The 17,248-nt window shown below is 35.6% G+C and overlaps 3 protein-coding genes across 3 annotated transcripts in view; all 3 read left to right on the top strand.

The window, feature by feature from the left end:
• The window catches only part of LOC149562411 (Acyl-CoA N-acyltransferases (NAT) superfamily protein), a 72,194-nt gene that overhangs the window by 19,889 nt on the left and 35,057 nt on the right, over positions 1 to 17,248 (top strand). The gene's annotated exons all lie outside the window — the stretch shown is intronic.
• Positions 3,909 to 6,455, top strand: LOC149562413 (uncharacterized). Its single transcript, XM_089825915.1, has 6 exons — positions 3,909 to 4,259; positions 4,479 to 5,117; positions 5,240 to 5,472; positions 5,581 to 5,733; positions 5,819 to 6,219; positions 6,324 to 6,455. Exons 2-5 carry the CDS (start codon positions 4,510 to 4,512, stop codon positions 6,112 to 6,114), a joined length of 1,290 nt encoding a protein of 429 aa, XP_089682041.1. The 5' UTR covers positions 3,909 to 4,259; positions 4,479 to 4,509; the 3' UTR covers positions 6,115 to 6,219; positions 6,324 to 6,455.
• On the top strand, positions 6,378 to 15,554 carry LOC149562412 (uncharacterized). The gene is made up of 3 exons (XM_089825916.1): positions 6,378 to 6,729; positions 6,861 to 7,429; positions 15,525 to 15,554. Exons 1-3 carry the CDS (start codon positions 6,378 to 6,380, stop codon positions 15,537 to 15,539), a joined length of 936 nt encoding a protein of 311 aa, XP_089682042.1. The 3' UTR covers positions 15,540 to 15,554.

Raw genomic sequence — 17,248 nt, 5'->3', positions numbered from 1 at the left:
TGCATCTATATATTTAGATAACAAATGGAAATCCATGTGGGTCGTTGACTGTTGACAATGAGGGATCTTCTCAACAAGATTTGGTGGCACACTTATCGAAGTTTGTGGAGTAGGTGAACTTGAAGAACCTTGGGGGTGGCGAGGGAGTGGCAAGTTTGGTGCTAATTGTAAATGTTGGTAGCATTGTACGCAATAACGTACTCAAATTTCTTCTCTATGGTGTGCATAATATAGGTGACTTCTCTTGTGTGATTGCATAGAAACATTGTTATTATAGATGGGTTGTCTATCTGGACCAAGAGCAACGAGAGTCATTCGCTGAATTGTACAATAAGAAGAACAATGCATTTCTATTACCATTATGCATCAAAAAAGACAAGGATGCACAACAACAAAGACAATTTAATAAAAACAATATCCATCCATTCCATTCATGTTGTAGAGGTGGAAGTATCAAATATGTTGAAGAGTAAGAGTAGTAGTTTGTTGGTTTTTTTTGTACATATGTAAAATTACCAAGAGTAAAGGGTTGAATATTGTTTTGTAATGTATTTGATATTATCAGATGTAAGATATATTAGATAATAATTTTGGAGGTGCAAGAATAAATAAAATAGAGAGCACATTTATAGTAGAGCACACATTTATTGGAGAACAAATATATGCCATTAGAAACCATAACAAAATAGATATAATCGATAAACAACAACTATATATTCAATGTACAACAAGGGGAAAAGGCAAGTTTTGAGGGGGTCTTGAAACCCTATCGACGAGTAGACAATATGGAGATAGTAGTCAATACAAAAAAGAGTAGGTGGCAAGCATAGATAATGGATATTAAGGAGCAATAGAATAAGTTGTGATTCACATACAATATACTTATAAGAAAGAGTTGTCTTGAGGTATGGATAGAAGTATTAAAAAATGTAAGTTTTGTGCCTTCATGTAAGTTGCATTATCTATTCAATGGCTGCTGACATGGGGTGAAAATTTCATTGAAGAGTAAGGTGCTCTCATTTAAGAAATCCAATTCACCAACTTCTAGGATTGTTGATTTGAGACACAATTCCTCATTATAAGTTTCCATTTTGCTGGTAACTGTTAATAGGAAATGGTTGTATTGAGCAGTTTGTATGACGAACTCCGCACAATCAGGTTCACCATCATTGAAATGTAGCATATAGAGTTCTTTTCCGGGCGTAACAAGGAGTTTAGTTGCGGTGTCATCCTAAGCAGTTGCCCACAATGCTCCAGTATGGTCTTCGATCTTGACTTGAAGTACATATCTATAATTGCATTCTGAAAACGTGGTGAGACACTTTGGGCAGTACAACTTGCAATCACCATTTTGTTCCACCCTTTTCTTGCACTACTTTCTTGCTATGACAAGGGGACATCCTAGATAACAAAACCTCATCCTAACAATTAAAACAAGGGTTGCTTTAACAATGCATTGGAGAGGCTTTGAGGAGTTTGGACATTCCTCTTCAATCGTGGTCATAGTTTTCCGTGCTAAAATTAGAGGCGGATCTAGCAGGGTGGGCGTTGGTGCAAGACATGTATGCCCATATTCGGCAAACCAAGACTGTAGCTGGTTGGCTTCATGAATATCAGGGTTTATAAGTAACTGCAAATTGGCAAGTGTGCTTACTACCCTACCATTGTATTTTGACACATGACCATTTTTTACAAGAAGCACAATTGACTTTTGTAGATGATACATTTCTAGTAGTTGCACACCTTCTTTCATAGCTGCCTATCCCCACAAAGTTATATTGATAATGGATGTAGAAACATCAATCATCTTGAGACTCCTTTTGACAACCTCGGTTCCATCTCGCCTTTTTATTGTAGAAGCGAGATCTAGACAAATGACAATTCCAATGAGATCAAATTTAGAAATAATATTTGTATTCAGAATCTCTGCAATGGGTGTAAAAGTGTAGCAGAGTGTTGGAATTAAGAGGTCATCTTCACATAGAGAAAGTGTTGAATCTTCGTTTAAAGTGATTTCAAAATCACTATTCAACTTATTGTAGAACTTGTTAGCAGATTTGATGGTACCACTAGACAAAATGTAGACACTCCCAACTTGGACTTTATCAAAGTGGATGTTTGCAACATCATTGAAGCAAGTTATCCGGACTTCGGTCTTTTCAATATCAATAATGTCAAAACTGAAGATATGACCATTCCCATTCTTTGCGTTGATTTGGTATTTTTCCTTTTCATAGTCACACGACCTTTAATAGTCCACATTGTTTGATATGGGTTCAAACTTTTAAAAGGAGTGATTATTATAGCGTGATGTTGTTTTCAGTAGAGATGCATCAAGGGCAAACATCATTTTAGTAGGAGTCATATGCGTTGATGTGTCAATGTGTTCATCATTTTGTCCCATGCTCAATGGACTAACGAAAGACTGGTTCACATTCTTATTTGGTTCTTTGAATAAGAAGCTCGAGACACCAATGATATCATGTTTTGTGCATAGAACCTCTAAGTTGGAGATTACAATCCACCTAAATAAGTAGCTAAAATAATAATTTTACAAAGGTTACATAATTGCATAACAAAACAAGAAGGGTTTCGATAAATAGAATCATAGTAGTCATTGACTTACCTTGACTCACAAATGGTGGGAATGGAATAGTGGGTGACATGTATTATAGGACCCATTTGGATCTTAGCTGAAGTTATTAGATCATTAAATTACCTTGTCAAGGTTGGTTTTTGTAGATGAAGGCCGTCAGAGAGCTCTAACTTATATCTATTTGTTGGTTTAGTTCCTTGTCCAAACAGTACAATGCCAAAGACCTGGAGATGTGGTTGTACATTCATTGTTGATAAGTTTGATTGCATCTTCTGTAAGAGATTGAGACATAACTTGGAGAGATTGAATTTACCCTATAAAGTGAGATAGGTGATTATCATGATCTTGTTTAGAAATACAAACATAGTAGTCAGCAATATGATAAATTTAGAGGAGTATGTGTTTCTCAATGTCATAACAGCCCACTTAATATAATTAGGGTTGGACCTAAGCAGTATAATACGGTACCACTTTGCACGAGAACATAGTTGTTATAGTAGAACAAGAACATTTGTAGCTTAATGCATCTCTATGGTGAAGTGTAGGGCGGAAAGTAATAACTGTAGTAGCCTACCACCATGAAGATAAGCCAAAGAAAATGGAAGGTAACATCAACTTAACTTCAGGGTCAAATGATGCATACTTGGAGATTCTTACTTATATATACTTCCTTGTATTAATCGTGTTGTTATCTATATTTTGTTGTCATCTATGTTTTCAATGCAATGTGAAATAATATCCTTTCATATTTTCATCTAAACGATGAAGTCAAAGTAATAGAAGAGCATTCATGTTGTCTACTAAGAAGGAAACTATAATAAGTTTAATTATATTAAGTACCTATAGTTTGAAATTAAAACATGTACACGAGGAAGAAGAATAGAGGTAAGAAGGCATACCAAGAATATGCAATCCGAAATTTATGTCTTCAATTATACATGTTTTGTAATGCCAAGTGTGTTCTTGGAAGAGGAGAATTGTTAGCCATAAATGGTTAGTGTGGCTTAAAAAGACATATCTGGTTTAAAAAATATCGTTGAAACCTTGTTATTGATGTTAGCATAAAGAATTGCCAAGGAACATAATATCCAACTATCTATTAAAGAGATAGTTTTAATTGTATCTATTAACATTAGTTTCAAACCAAAACATATATACAATGCATATGTATAGAGATATGAGGGCATACCATAGTAACGAGAATCACCCAAAAATCGCTTGAATCGGCGATTTCACGACCCGATTCATCCTGCACGATTTTTTTTGAATTGTTAATCGGTATCGCCGATTTCTGGGCCATGAATGCCTGAATCGCCGATTCAGGCGATTCATGTAAAAATCGCCAAAATCGCCTTAAAAAATTGGCTATGAATCGCCCGCGGCATGTAAAAAGGGAAGTTGAAATTTTTAAAAAAATCACTTGTTTTTTTCACTTTGTTTTTGACCTATTCTCTTTGTTATAACCCTAAAGGGCCTTCTATTTGTGAAGCATGAGTAGAAGAGAGGAAAAGTGAGAGAGAAGAAGAGAAAAGAAAAGCCATAGGTTTCCAACCGGCAAGAAGGAGGAGCACCAAAGAGATCAACAGGCCATTTGGGGAGCCCATCAATTGCTTTGGGAGCATTAAGTAGCCAATATCAACACTCCTCAACTCATTTGCAAGAGGTAAGTGCTTATTTTTTTCTTGCATGTTAGTGTATTATGCATTTTTTGTTAAATTTTTAGTGTATTATGTGTTTTTTGTTAAATTTCTATAGTTTTCAAGAATTGTAGTGTAAATCTTGAATGTTCTTTATTTTTACTAAGTTGCAAGCTAGGGTTTGTTGTTTTCGAATTTTTATTAGCTTCAAACTTTGATATTTTACATAAATTTTTTTATTGCAGCAGCCTTTGCTCTCATTTTTCGCAAATTCCAATGGGTAAAAAAGATGAATGTTGGAAATATAATGAAGAGTTTTTTGGAAGAACCAAATATCAAACAAAATGCATGTTTTGTAAAGAAAAAATAACTTCCGGGGGTATTTATAGATTGAAATTCCACATTGCTGCTATACCTGGACATGATGTTACAGTTTGCACTCACGAAACTCCTGAGGCAAAACACACTTGCTTAATGGCATTAGAAAAAATTGAAAAAGACAAAGCAAATAGGAAAATGCAAGTTGAAGGGTTAAGGGGTATTGGCTCCCATGTTCCCGCATCCGCAGCCGCATCCACATTTGCATCTGCATCAGCTTCCGCATCCGTAGGTTGTGTTGGAGAGGGTTCTTCTAGGCCTCCTTTTTATCCTAGTTCTTCTGCTCGTGCTAGTGCTAGTCGGTCACATATTGAGACAGAGTTCCACACCAACCTATTGCAGCCTAGAGTGCGGAAAAACAGAATGGATAGTTACTTTGTGCCCCGCACTACTGGTTCCCAACCCACGCTTGAGGGCATGGGTTTGAACAAGGAGATTCACGATGCTGCCAGAAAGGAGATATGCAAATTTTGGTACTTTTGCAACATTCCATTTATTGCAGCTAGGTAATTGATTCTTTTTTCTTTGTTTTCTTTAAAGCTAAAATTAAAAGTAAAAGTAAAACTTTAATTATATCTACTTGTTTTATAATTTGAGTCTTTGACATCTAAACTTTTATTTGTGATAGGGCTCCTTATTGGCAGAATATGATAGATGCGGTTGCTATTTGTGGTCCGGGGTTTAAAGCCCCAACTGAGGCTAAGTTGAGCGGATACCTCCTGGATGAGATGGTAGAGGACATGAGTGTTGACCTCGAGGAGAACCGAAAGGAATGGATTGCAAAGGGTTGCACCATCATGACTGAGGGTTGGACCGATAGGAGGAATAGAACACTCCTCAATTTTCTTGTATCCTGTGGAGGTGATTGATCATTTTACTTTCCTACATACATTGTAAATTTTGATTTGTTGAATGCTAATTCGTTAATGATCCATTTAATATTATAATTCGTTGTTTTGTTACTTGTAGGATATACCATGTTCATAAAATCCATTGATGCTTCTGCACATGTGAAAAATGCCACATATTTATGTGAGGCTATTGAGGAAGTTATAGCAGAGGTGGGAGAACAAAATGTGATCCAGGTGGTGACGGATAATGCAGCAAATTATGTTGCAGTAGGTAAACTTTTAACTTTGCAAGTTTTGAAAATAAATTTATTTGAATTTTGAAATTTGAGTTTCTAATTGACTTAAAATTGTTGTAGGTAAACTTTTGATGGAGAGGCACCCCACCATATTTTGGTCCCCTTGTGCAGCACACTGCATTGACCTCATGTTGGAGGAAATTGGCAAACTTGAGTTTGTCAAGTCATGTGTGGAAAGGGCAAAAAACATATGCAAATTCATTTATAATCATGCATTTGTCCTTAGCACAATGAGGAAGTACACAAAAGGCAAGGAGTTAGCTCGCCCAGGTATCATGAGGTTTGCCTCGAATTTCATCACCTTGCAGTCCTTGTTGACATCAAGGGATGGATTGAGGAGCATGTTTGTTGGGTAGGAGTGGATTTTCTCTTCTTATGCTACGACCACTGTAGGGTTAGATGTGGTGGATTGCATATTTGATGAGGATGGTTTTTGGAAACCCGCTAGAGAAATCCTTAAGGTAAATTTATTGCAATTTAACATTTAGGATTTTGCTTTTACTTTAAGTTATATTATTTTATATTTAAGTTTTGACTCAAATTTTTTGTTTTACTTTATATGTAGGTCACTGAGCCCCTTGTAGCTTTGCTATGAACTGCTGATGGGGAGAAGCCCTCTATGGGCTACATTTATGAGGGCATGGATAGGGCCAAGGAGGCCATCATAGCCCAATATGCAGGAGTGCAGGAGAGGTATGGCCCTATTTGGGACATTATCGATAGGAGATGGCAGAATCAGCTCCATCGACCCATCCACGCAGCAGCTTACTATCTGAATCCGGCATTTCGTTTCCGTCTTGAGTTCAAGGCGGATGCGGAGGTTCTCATTGGCTTATACACAGTGATTCAGAGATTGAGTAGCGATGAAAATAACGCTGCTGCGATTGTTGAGCTAGACCAGTTCAACAATAAGGAGGGGCCACTTTTCTTTGGCAGGATGGCCATAAATGCTCAGACAACACTACAACTAGGTAAAAATTAAATAATATATTCAATGTTCATGAATCTAGATTCTAAACTTAAAGTTGATTATATAATGCATTAATTTTAGAGTTGTAATCTGTAAATGAGACTAATTGTTTTTGTTTTTTCCTTATTTCAGATAGATGGTGGCAAATGTTTGGGGCCACAACCCCAAACCTTCAAAAAATTGCCATCCGCATTTTGAGTCAGCCGAGCAGCGCTTCTGGATGTGAGCGCAGTTGGTCCATGTTCGAGCACATCCACTCGAAGAGGAGAAACAGGTTGACAGTGCAGAGGTTGAATGATCTTGTCTTTGTTCATTACAACCTTCGTCTTAGGATCAGACAGATTTTGGGCGCTGACTCCTCTCGGATCATTCTAGAGGAGATTGATTTAGAATCAGAGTGGATCACAGAGACCGTGGACCCAGTCTTCACTGAGGAAGACCGCGCGTGGGTTGACCAGGTGGATGTAGAGGCTGAGGCTGTGGCCAGGGCAGAGGAGGCAGCTAGAGCACGTTCAGGCATTGGTAGACGCACACGCGCACGCACAGACGTAGGCCCTAGTGACGTTATTCATGAGCCCATTGCCCATGCAGGGGACATGGCTCGACGGTCCTCTAGGACCTACCTTACACGCCTTTCTCATAGGCAAACTGGATACTTAGAGGCTGAGGTTGAGGCTGCAACAGAGCTAGAGGATGATGAGGTTTGAGCTGGAGCCTTGTTTTTATATTTTGTTTACACTGTATAGATATTGATAGTGATATTGAATCATTGATAGACATATGTTTCAAACTTTCATGGATCTTCATCTTAGATTTATACATACATTTATGATTTGATGTCTTATAGATCTTCATGATTTCATCTTACTGATTCTATGATTTGAATCATTATGATCATTTGATTTTTATTTACTTCAGCTAGCATACAATTTACATTTTAGTACATAATGATAACATAGTTACGTATGTGATGGATTTTATGTTTCATGTTTATGTATGTTAGATTCTATTTGATGATGTTATAGTGTTTTTAAGTTATATTCAATGAAGGGTGCATGAAATAAGTCTTAAATTGTTAAAATCTTTACATTTAAAGGGTTTTGTCAAATTTGCCGATTCATCGCCGATTCACCGGCGATTCACCCCCGATTCACGATTCGATTCGGCCGTGCTGATTCCGATACGATTCTGATTCACGTTACTTTGGGGCATACAAATAAACTACAAACCAGAATTGCTTTGGTGAAGCACACATTTGTCAATTAAAGTGTGGGAATAGATTCAAAAGAGTGGTCAAACTTGGAGCATAACATATTATGCGAACAAATTAAATGTCGAGCACAGGTCGAAATAGGATAGGATGGACACATTTATATCAAGTGTTAAGGAAGTATATGTAAGAATTTGTGCAATGCATGCAAATTTTTAAAAAAATATTAGGACATGATTAGATTGTGAAGTTAAGATAAAATTTGATGTTTTTGCAAAAAAGGATAGCGACAAACATAAACCTATAAGTAAAAGGGTGCAAAAAATGCATAAAGATGTGCTATATATAACTTGGTATACAACATTTTCCTATGACAAAAAACCATTGTAGTTAAATGTATGTGAGATATCTTTTAGACATTATAGGTTAGTTTATGTAAATAAATAAATGTGGTGTCTCTTTGAGAAATCTGAAATATGCAAGGGTAAAGGAAGAAGTAAAGTGTATAAGTGTTGGAGATATATGCAAGGCATACTTGTATTCAAAATAGAACTGGGTGTTTACAACTTAAACTTCAATCAGCATTTGATATAATAGAGGAGGAACATAAAGCTGATTCACTCATTACAGTAATAGGAAAAGTTTCAAAATCCCCTAGTGTTTAAAGAGTTATATAAAAGGATCCACTAATAAACACCAATAGAGGACAACACAAGTGAAGCATGTTCTATGGATGATTAAGATAGTCTTGGAATGCACGACGAATAATGGGTGTGTTTCCTTGTCTGTAATACTCGTCAACATGAATCTCCCTTAGATAAGTGCAGTAACTATAATAGTTGAGTTGTTGTGTATTGATTTCATGCAATACTTCCTCAGCTCTGATGATCTCAAAATCTCTAACATCACATGTATGTATACTTGCCACTTTAATATGTGCATATAGTTCTGTACAATTCATAGAAGCACAATTTGCAAGATTTTGGATTTCAATTTGAGGATACCCATTCCAATTGATGGACACATTAGACCCCGTAGATGGTTGCAGAGTATTGATCTTAGATGTACTACTAGAGATGTCTATTAGGTGGAAAGATTGTGGAGGATTAGCCATGACCTAGAAAACCAAAATAAATGTTAAATCTAAAAAAGAGAACCAATAACAACATTCATAGTATTAAATGATAGTTATTTTTATTCATATTATACACTAATGTCCATTAGTGTATATTATGAATGTAAGTGTATATTAGTGTATATTATGGATAAAAATAACTACCATTTAATACTCTGAATGTTGTTATTGGTTCTCTTTTTTAGATTTAACATTTATTTTGGTTTTCTAGGTCATGGCTAATCCTCCAAAACCTTTCCACATAATAGGCATCTCTAGTAGTACATCTGAGATCAATACTCTGCAACCATCTATGGGGTCTAATGTGTCCATCAATTGGATGGGTATCCTCAAACTGAAATCCAAAATCTTGCAAATTGTGCTTCTATGAATTGTGCAGAACTATATGCACATATTAAAGTGGCAAGTATACATACATGTGATGTTAGAGATTTTGAGATCATCAAAGCCGAGGAAGTATTGCACGAAATCAATACACAACAACTCAACTATTATAGTTATTGCACTTATCTAAGGGGAGATTCATGCTGACGAGTATTACAGACAAGGAAACACACCCATTATTCGTCGTGCATTTCAAGACTATCTTAATCGTCCATAGAACATGCTTCACTTGTGTTGTCCTCTATTGGTGTTTATTAGTGGATCCTTTTATATAACTCTTTAAACACTAGGGGATTTTGAAACTTTTCCTATTACTGTAATGAGTGAATCGGCATTATGTTCCTCCTCTATTATATCAAATGCTGATTGAAGTTTAAGTTGTAAACACTCAGGTATGCCTTACATATATCTCCAACACTTATTCGCTTTACTTCTTCCTTTACCCTTGCATATTTCAGATTTCTTGAAGAGACATTACATTTGTTTATTTAGATAAACTGACCTATAATGTCTAAAAGATATCTCACATACATTTAACTACAATGGTTTTTTGTCATAATACAATGTTGTATACCAAGTTATACATAGCACATCTTTATGCATTTTTTGCACCCTTTTGCTTGTATGTTTATGTTTGTCGCTATCCTTTTTTGCAAAAACATCAAATTCTACCTTAACTTCACAATCTAATTGTGTCCTAATGTTTTTTTAAGCTTTTGCATGCATTGCGCATATTCTTACATATACTTCCTTAACACTTGATATAAATGTGTCCATCCTATCCTATTTCAGTCTATGTTTGACATTTAGTTTGTTTGCATAATATGTTATACTCCAAGTTTGAGCACTCTTTTTAATCTATTCCCACACTTTAATTGACAAACGTGTGCTTCACCAAAGCAATTCTGGTTTGTAGTTTATTTGTATGCCCTCATATCTCTATACATTTTCATTGTGTATATGTTTTGGTTTGAAACTAATGTTAATAGATACAATTAAAACTATCTCTTTAATAGATAATTGGATATTATGTTCCTTGACAATTCTTTATACTAACATCAATAACAAGGTTTCAACCATATTTTTAAAACCAAATATGTCTTTTCGAGCCACACTAACCATTTATGGCTAACAATACTCTTCCAAGAACACACTTGGCATCACAAAACGTGTATAGTTGAAGACATAAATTCTGGATTGCATATTCCTGGTATGCCTTCTTACCTCTATTCTTCTTCCTCGTGTACATGTTTTGATTTCAAACTATAGGTACTTAATACAATTAAACTTATAGTTTCCTTCTTAGTAGACAACATGATTGCTCTTCTATTACTTTGACTTCATAGTTTATATGAAAACATGAAATGATATTATTCCACATTGCGTTGAAAACATAGATGACAACATGATTAATACAAGGAAGTATATATAAGTAAGAATCTCCAAGTACGCATCGTTTTACCCCAAAGTTAAGTTGATGTTACCTTCCATTTTCTTTGGCTTATCTTCATAGTGGTAGGCCACTATAGTTACTCATTACTTTCCATCCTACACTTCACCATAGAGATGCATTCAACCATATGAAAGTGAGCTACAAATGTTCTTGTTCTACTATAACCACTATGTTCTTGTGCAAAGTGGTACCATAATATACTGCTTAGGTCCAACCCTAATTATATCAACCCTAATTATATCAAGTGGGCTATTAGGACATTGAGAAACAAATACTCCTCTAAATTTACCATATTGTTGACTACTATGTTTGTATTTCTAAACAAGATCATGATAATCACCGGCCTCACTTTATAGAGTAAATTCAATCTCTCTAAGTTTTGTCTCAATCTTTTACGAAAGATGCAATCAGACTTATCAACAATGACAACTTACATGTGCAACCACATCTCTAGGTCTTTGGCATTACAATGTTTGGACAAGGAACTCAAGCAACAAATAGATACAAGTTAGAGCTATCCGATGGCCTTCCCCTACAAAAAACAACCTTGCTGAGGAAGTTTAATGATCTTATAACTTTAGATAAGATCCAAAAGGGTTCTATAATACATATCACCAACTATTCCATTCCCACCATTTGTGAGTTGAGGTAAGTCAATGACTACTACGACTCTATTTATTGAAACCCTTCTTGTTTTGATATGCAATTATGTAACCTTACTAAAATTATTATTTTACCTACTTATTTAGGTGGATTGTAATCGCCAACTTAGAAGTTTCTATGCACGGAACATGATATCATTGCTGTCCCAAGCTTCTTATTCAAAGAACTAGATAAGAATGTGAACCAATCTTTTGTTAGTCCATTGAGCACGGGACAAAATGTTGAACATATTGCCACATCAATGCATATGACTCCTACTAAAATGATGTTTGGCCTTGATGCATCTCTATGGAAAAAACGTCGCGCTATAACAAGCACTCCTTTTAAAAGTCTGAACTTATATCAAACAATGTGGACTATTAAAGGTCGTGTGACTATGAAGAAGGAAAATTACTAATTCAACACAAAGAATGGGAATGATCATATGTTCCGTTTTGACATTATTGATACTAAAAAGACTGAAGTCCGGAGAACTTGCTTCAATGATGTTGCAAACCTCCACTTTGAGAAAGTCCAAGTTGGGAGTGTCTACACATTGTTTGGTGTTACCATCAAATCTGCAAACAAGTTCTACAATAAGTTGAACAGTGATTTTGAAATCACTTTAAATGGAGATTCAACACTTTCTCTATGTGAAGATGAGCTCTTAATTCCACCAATCTGCTACATTTTTACACCCATTGTAGAGATTCTGAATACAAATATTATTTTTACATTTGATCTCATTGGAATTGTCATTTGTGTGGATCCTGCCTCTACAATAAAAAGGCAAGATGGAACTGAGGTTGTCAAAAGGAGTCTCAAGATGATTGATGTTTCTACATCCATTATCAATGTAACTTTGTGAGGACAGGCTGCTGTGGAAGGTGTGCAACTACAAGAAATATATCATCTACAAAAGTCAATTGTGCTTGTTGTAAAAAATGGTAGTGTGGCAAAATACAATGGTAGGGTTGTAAGAACACTTGCCAATTCGCAGTTACTTATAAACCTTGATATTCATGAAGCCAAGCAGCTGTAGTCTTGGTTTGCCGAACATGGACATACATGTCTTGCACCAATGCTCACCCTGCTAGATCTGCCTCTAATTTTATTGAAAAGGAATGTCCAAACTCCTCAAAACCTCTCCAATCCATTGTTAAAGCAACCCTTGTTTTTGTCGTTAGGAAGAAATTTTGTTATCGAGCATGTCCCCTTGTCATAGCAAGAAAGCAGTGCAAGAAAAGGGTTGAACAAAATAGTGATTGCAAGTTGTACTACACAAAGTGTCTCATCACGTTTTTAGAATGTGATTATAGACATGTACTTCAAGTCAAGAACGAAGACCATACCGGAGCATTGTGGGCAACTACTTTCGATGATACCTCAACTAAACTCCTTGGTATGCTTGCAAAAGATCTCTATATGCTACAATTCAATGATATTGAATCTGATTGTGCGGAGTTCGTCATACGAACTGCTCAATACAATCGTTTCCTATTAACAGTTACCAGCAAAATGGAAACTTATAATGAAGAATTGCGTCTCAAATCAACAATCCTAGAAGTTGCTGAGTTGGATTTCTTAAATGAGAGCACCTTAAAAAAATACCAACAAACTACTACTCTTACTCTTCAACATATTTGATAATTCCATCTCTACAATGTGAGCGGAATGGATGGATACTGTTTTTATAAAATTGTTTTTCTTGATGCACTTCCTTGTTTTTTTTGATGTATAGTGATAATAGAAATGCATTGTTCTTATTATTGTACAATTCAATGAATGGCTCTCGTTGCTCCTGATCTAGATAGACAACCCATCCATAATAACAATGTTGTTATGCAATCACGCAAGAGAAGTCACCTATATTATGCATGCCATAGAGAAGAAATTGGAGTACATCGTTATGTACAATGCTACCAACATTTATAGTTAGCACCAAACTTGCCACTACCCCGCCACCCCCAAGGTTCTTCAAGTTTACCTACTCCACAAAATTTTATAAATGTACCACCAAATCTTGTTGATAAGAGCCCTCATTGTCAACAGTCAATGACCCACATGGATTTCCATTCGTTATCTAAGTATATAGATGCAGCCCATAGATTTAGAACTAGGATAGATGCCCTCTCTAGAGTCCAAACATATACTACCTGTAAGGAATGCTACCCCAGCATGAATGTATGTACATCAAATGGAGTTATAACTTGATAGAGGTGTTTTTTTGAGAGGGGAATACATTGTTTCTCAAAAGCCAACAACATTTACCACTCTAGGCAACCAAATGTGTAGAGGGTTCTCACCCAAGTAGAAGAAATGCTTATTGCTCATGTTACTCCCATCTTGCAAGTAAGCCATGCTCATGGTGCACAATACAAATATAGTGGCCATATAATAAGCTTCCCCCAGGATATACATACAATTACAAATTTTTTACCTCGTACAATTTACCAACTAAACTGTCTTAATCGTTCGAAGACTAAATACAAGTGGGAAGCATTATGATTGCTATGTTAGTAGAAGTCATGATCACAATGCACTGTCGTACAAGATCAAATTTGACCCTTACTACTAAGATGTAGAAATTGACAATTTGGCATTATCAATGCTCCCTACTTGCAATACAAATATTTCACAGATGCTATGTATAGTTGATGATTGCAGTGAAACTCTAGCTTCAACAAATGCTCCAATTGAAAACATACAATGTGATATAGAAGGTTGCTCCCAATATTCAACATCATTTATGATGAGCCTACCAAACAAACGCTGTCAACTACAAATAGAACAAGAGATTGATGACATGGTAGTTTGGCCACCCATAAGTTCAACACCCATTAATGAGTATAGTACTGAGGGTTTGTTTGACGTGGCCTTTCCCACGCTTTTTCCCAAATGGTATTGCGCTACCCATACAACACTTTGCTTTGGTGGCATGTTGATGATTCTTGAAGGAGACGTAGCCCAACTTCGTCTTGTTATAGATAAACCGATCTATGCATCTCACTCTAATGCAAAAAAACTGTGGCACAATTTTAATATAGTTGTAACATTGGAAACAATATTTAGGCAGCAAGGTGATGATCTACTTCAAATACAATTTCGCCAAACACTACAAAATATGTGCAATGGAGAACTGCTGCTACATGATTGGGAGTTGTTAATGACTCACACAAACAAGAATCTCACTCCAAATGAAGAGCTTGCGTTTGACCACACAACACATTTGTTTGCTACTAATGAACAAGTTTCACTCCACAAAAAGAAAATGATAAAATAACTAAATGTCCCTATTGCACTTTGCATTGCGATAAATGCACACCATAGACTTGAGGAATCTGTTGATGATGACCAACTATCCAAAGAAGTTTTATTATGTTAACTTCAACGTGTTATGCTTACAACAAACCTTTGGATCGTTGCTGGTCTTGTTAATGGGTCTCTTAGAGAGGTAAAAAAATATAGCATATCCTGTAGGCTTTAAACTTCCTTTGTTTCCTTCATATGTTACTATAGAGTTCAATGGCTATATTGGACCACCTTGGGATCCTAGAAACCCAAAAACCATTCCAATACAACCCATATCCCGAGGCAATCGTACACAAATATCCTTCCCCATAGCTTGGGCTCTCACTATACACAAATCACAAGGTCTTACCCTAGGTAGGGCAATTGGTATAGGTCAAACTGAAAGACGAGGCCTCACCTTCACAGCAATTTGAAGAGTCAAATCCAAGGCCTTCGTATATAGCCTTCTCGTTTGACCGCTTCTGTAAGATACAAAAAAACTCGTACAATATTATTAGAAAGAAAGAAGAGGCACATTTGCACTCAATCTCGCATGCAAACCATATCTATGAAGCTACTTCTACAAAAAATGGTAATGTTTGACATTCTAAAACTATTCATTTTTTCCTTTATTGGTTTCTTTTTACAGTTTCCTAAGTAATCCGTTACTCGTTTCTACAGGTTGACATTTGTTAAATTCAAAGATTGTTCATACACAAGAAATGCTCAATACAATTTCAAGTATGTCAAGTTACTTTTTAAATGCTTTTTGAATTCTGCTAATTCTTTATTTTATAATAATGAGACACATGTACTTTAACGTATAGTTTATTTTCCGTCTTGCCAGGAAGAGGACTCCAATTACTGGTGTATTTACAATAAACAAAATATTTCAAATATTGTATAGTTCAAATGAACTCTTGAATTGGGATGTTAGACATTAAATAATATATTAAAGCTGTACAATTTCTAAAACTCGAAAGAAGGTAGTCATGGGTATATGCATCAACTCTATATAAAGATTTAATTTTATGCTATTAAATTTGAAATCCCTCTTTCAATTATACATCTCTTCAAATTTAATTTTTTATTAAAACCTATCGACGTATCCTTGCACCTTCTTCTGGTGCAAGTGCTAGTATAGTCTTATAGAGACATGTGGTTGTAGATCTCCCTCTCACCAATCTTGTTGAATTTGATCATGTAGATTCATCAATGCGGGTTCATTACTTTCTCGACATCCAACTCTCGATGGGAATGTCGGTGTTAGCATTGTCCTCGAATTAGTTGTTGCCATATCTGAGTTGAAGTTTGAGTGATGATTGATTGATTTCCATTTATATTCTCCTTTGTAGTCACTGTGTTCATTATTATTGCGTGCTTATGTTAGCATGTCCAATGATTGAGCCAATTTATTTTGCTTGTTTCTTTGTTCTCCCATGATGTGATGTCATCATCACGTGCTTTCAATTTCTCTCATACTTGAAGCTTCTGTTATTCCAATTTTGACACCAGTTCCTTAATTTTTTTCATCTTCTCCTAATCTCCACAGACTGGCAGGTTCATTAGCTTGATACTAATTTAACTAGGAATATCAGAACAATTACATTCACTATCTGATCACACTATTAAACTATGTAATAGATAATACAAAGATAAATATGTAAAATAACAATCACTTGCTATCTCTAATATATGCTAAACTGAATTGATGTGTCTTTGCACTTAGTGCAATGATCCTTGCCATATCAATTATCACAATTCAACTATGCAACAGAGGTTTGATGGTATTGCTTATAGAAATATGAATTGCTGTCTCTAGTATGTGTCTTAAAACATGCAATATCTGATCCTTATTGCTTATAGCGATAGAATTGCTGTTTCTTATGTAATCCTTCAATCCTTGCAAGCAAGTCCTTTTATTGGTTAAAGCAATAATTTGCTGTACCTGATATACTGTTATACAAATTCAAACTGCTTCTATGTCTGATGTATGAAATGATGCTTGCAACAGGGGTGCTGTCTTTGATCTGATCTTTAAATATATTCAACCAACAGTGCCAATAGGAAATCACTTAATAAAGAGAAGATCCATAATGGGATAAATAAAAGACATTCCAATCGATGATCAGATGAATGATTCGATTTTCTTCTTATATCTTATGTTAGGAGGGATAAATCATGATGCAAAGAGACATGTCTTATCATTAGTTTCTCTTTCTTGTGTTAATCACACGATTTCATGACAAATCTCTAATAATCCTGACCAGTTAGTGAGAGCATCCTGTCATTTTGCAAATTGGTTTATTAACTAAATTGTGCTTCTTGCATTTCTTAAACAAATCACTTCATCTCATGATATTGATATGCTTTGAGCTAGTATCAGCAATGTTTGAACATTTGTC

The sequence above is a fragment of the Cupressus sempervirens genome, chromosome 4, assembly GCF_028749045.1.
Source record: "Cupressus sempervirens isolate cs-2001-9-10 chromosome 4, ASM2874904v1, whole genome shotgun sequence".
Lineage (NCBI taxonomy): Eukaryota > Viridiplantae > Streptophyta > Pinopsida > Cupressales > Cupressaceae > Cupressus > Cupressus sempervirens.
The sequence above is the reverse complement of the archived record's forward strand: the minus strand, read 5'-3'. Positions and strand labels throughout refer to the sequence as shown.

Excerpts from the sequence above, each read along its gene's own strand:
- LOC149562413 (XM_089825915.1), top strand. The coding sequence starts at position 4,510 with ATGGGTAAAAAAGATGAATGTTGGAAATATAATGAAGAGTTTTTTGGA. Across the intron at positions 5,118-5,239 it reads ATTCCATTTATTGCAGCTAG|GGCTCCTTATTGGCAGAATA; the intron begins GTAATTGATTCT and ends TATTTGTGATAG. Across the intron at positions 5,473-5,580 it reads TTTTCTTGTATCCTGTGGAG|GATATACCATGTTCATAAAA; the intron begins GTGATTGATCAT and ends TGTTACTTGTAG.
- LOC149562412 (XM_089825916.1), top strand. The coding sequence starts at position 6,378 with ATGGGCTACATTTATGAGGGCATGGATAGGGCCAAGGAGGCCATCATA. Across the intron at positions 6,730-6,860 it reads TCAGACAACACTACAACTAG|ATAGATGGTGGCAAATGTTT; the intron begins GTAAAAATTAAA and ends TCCTTATTTCAG.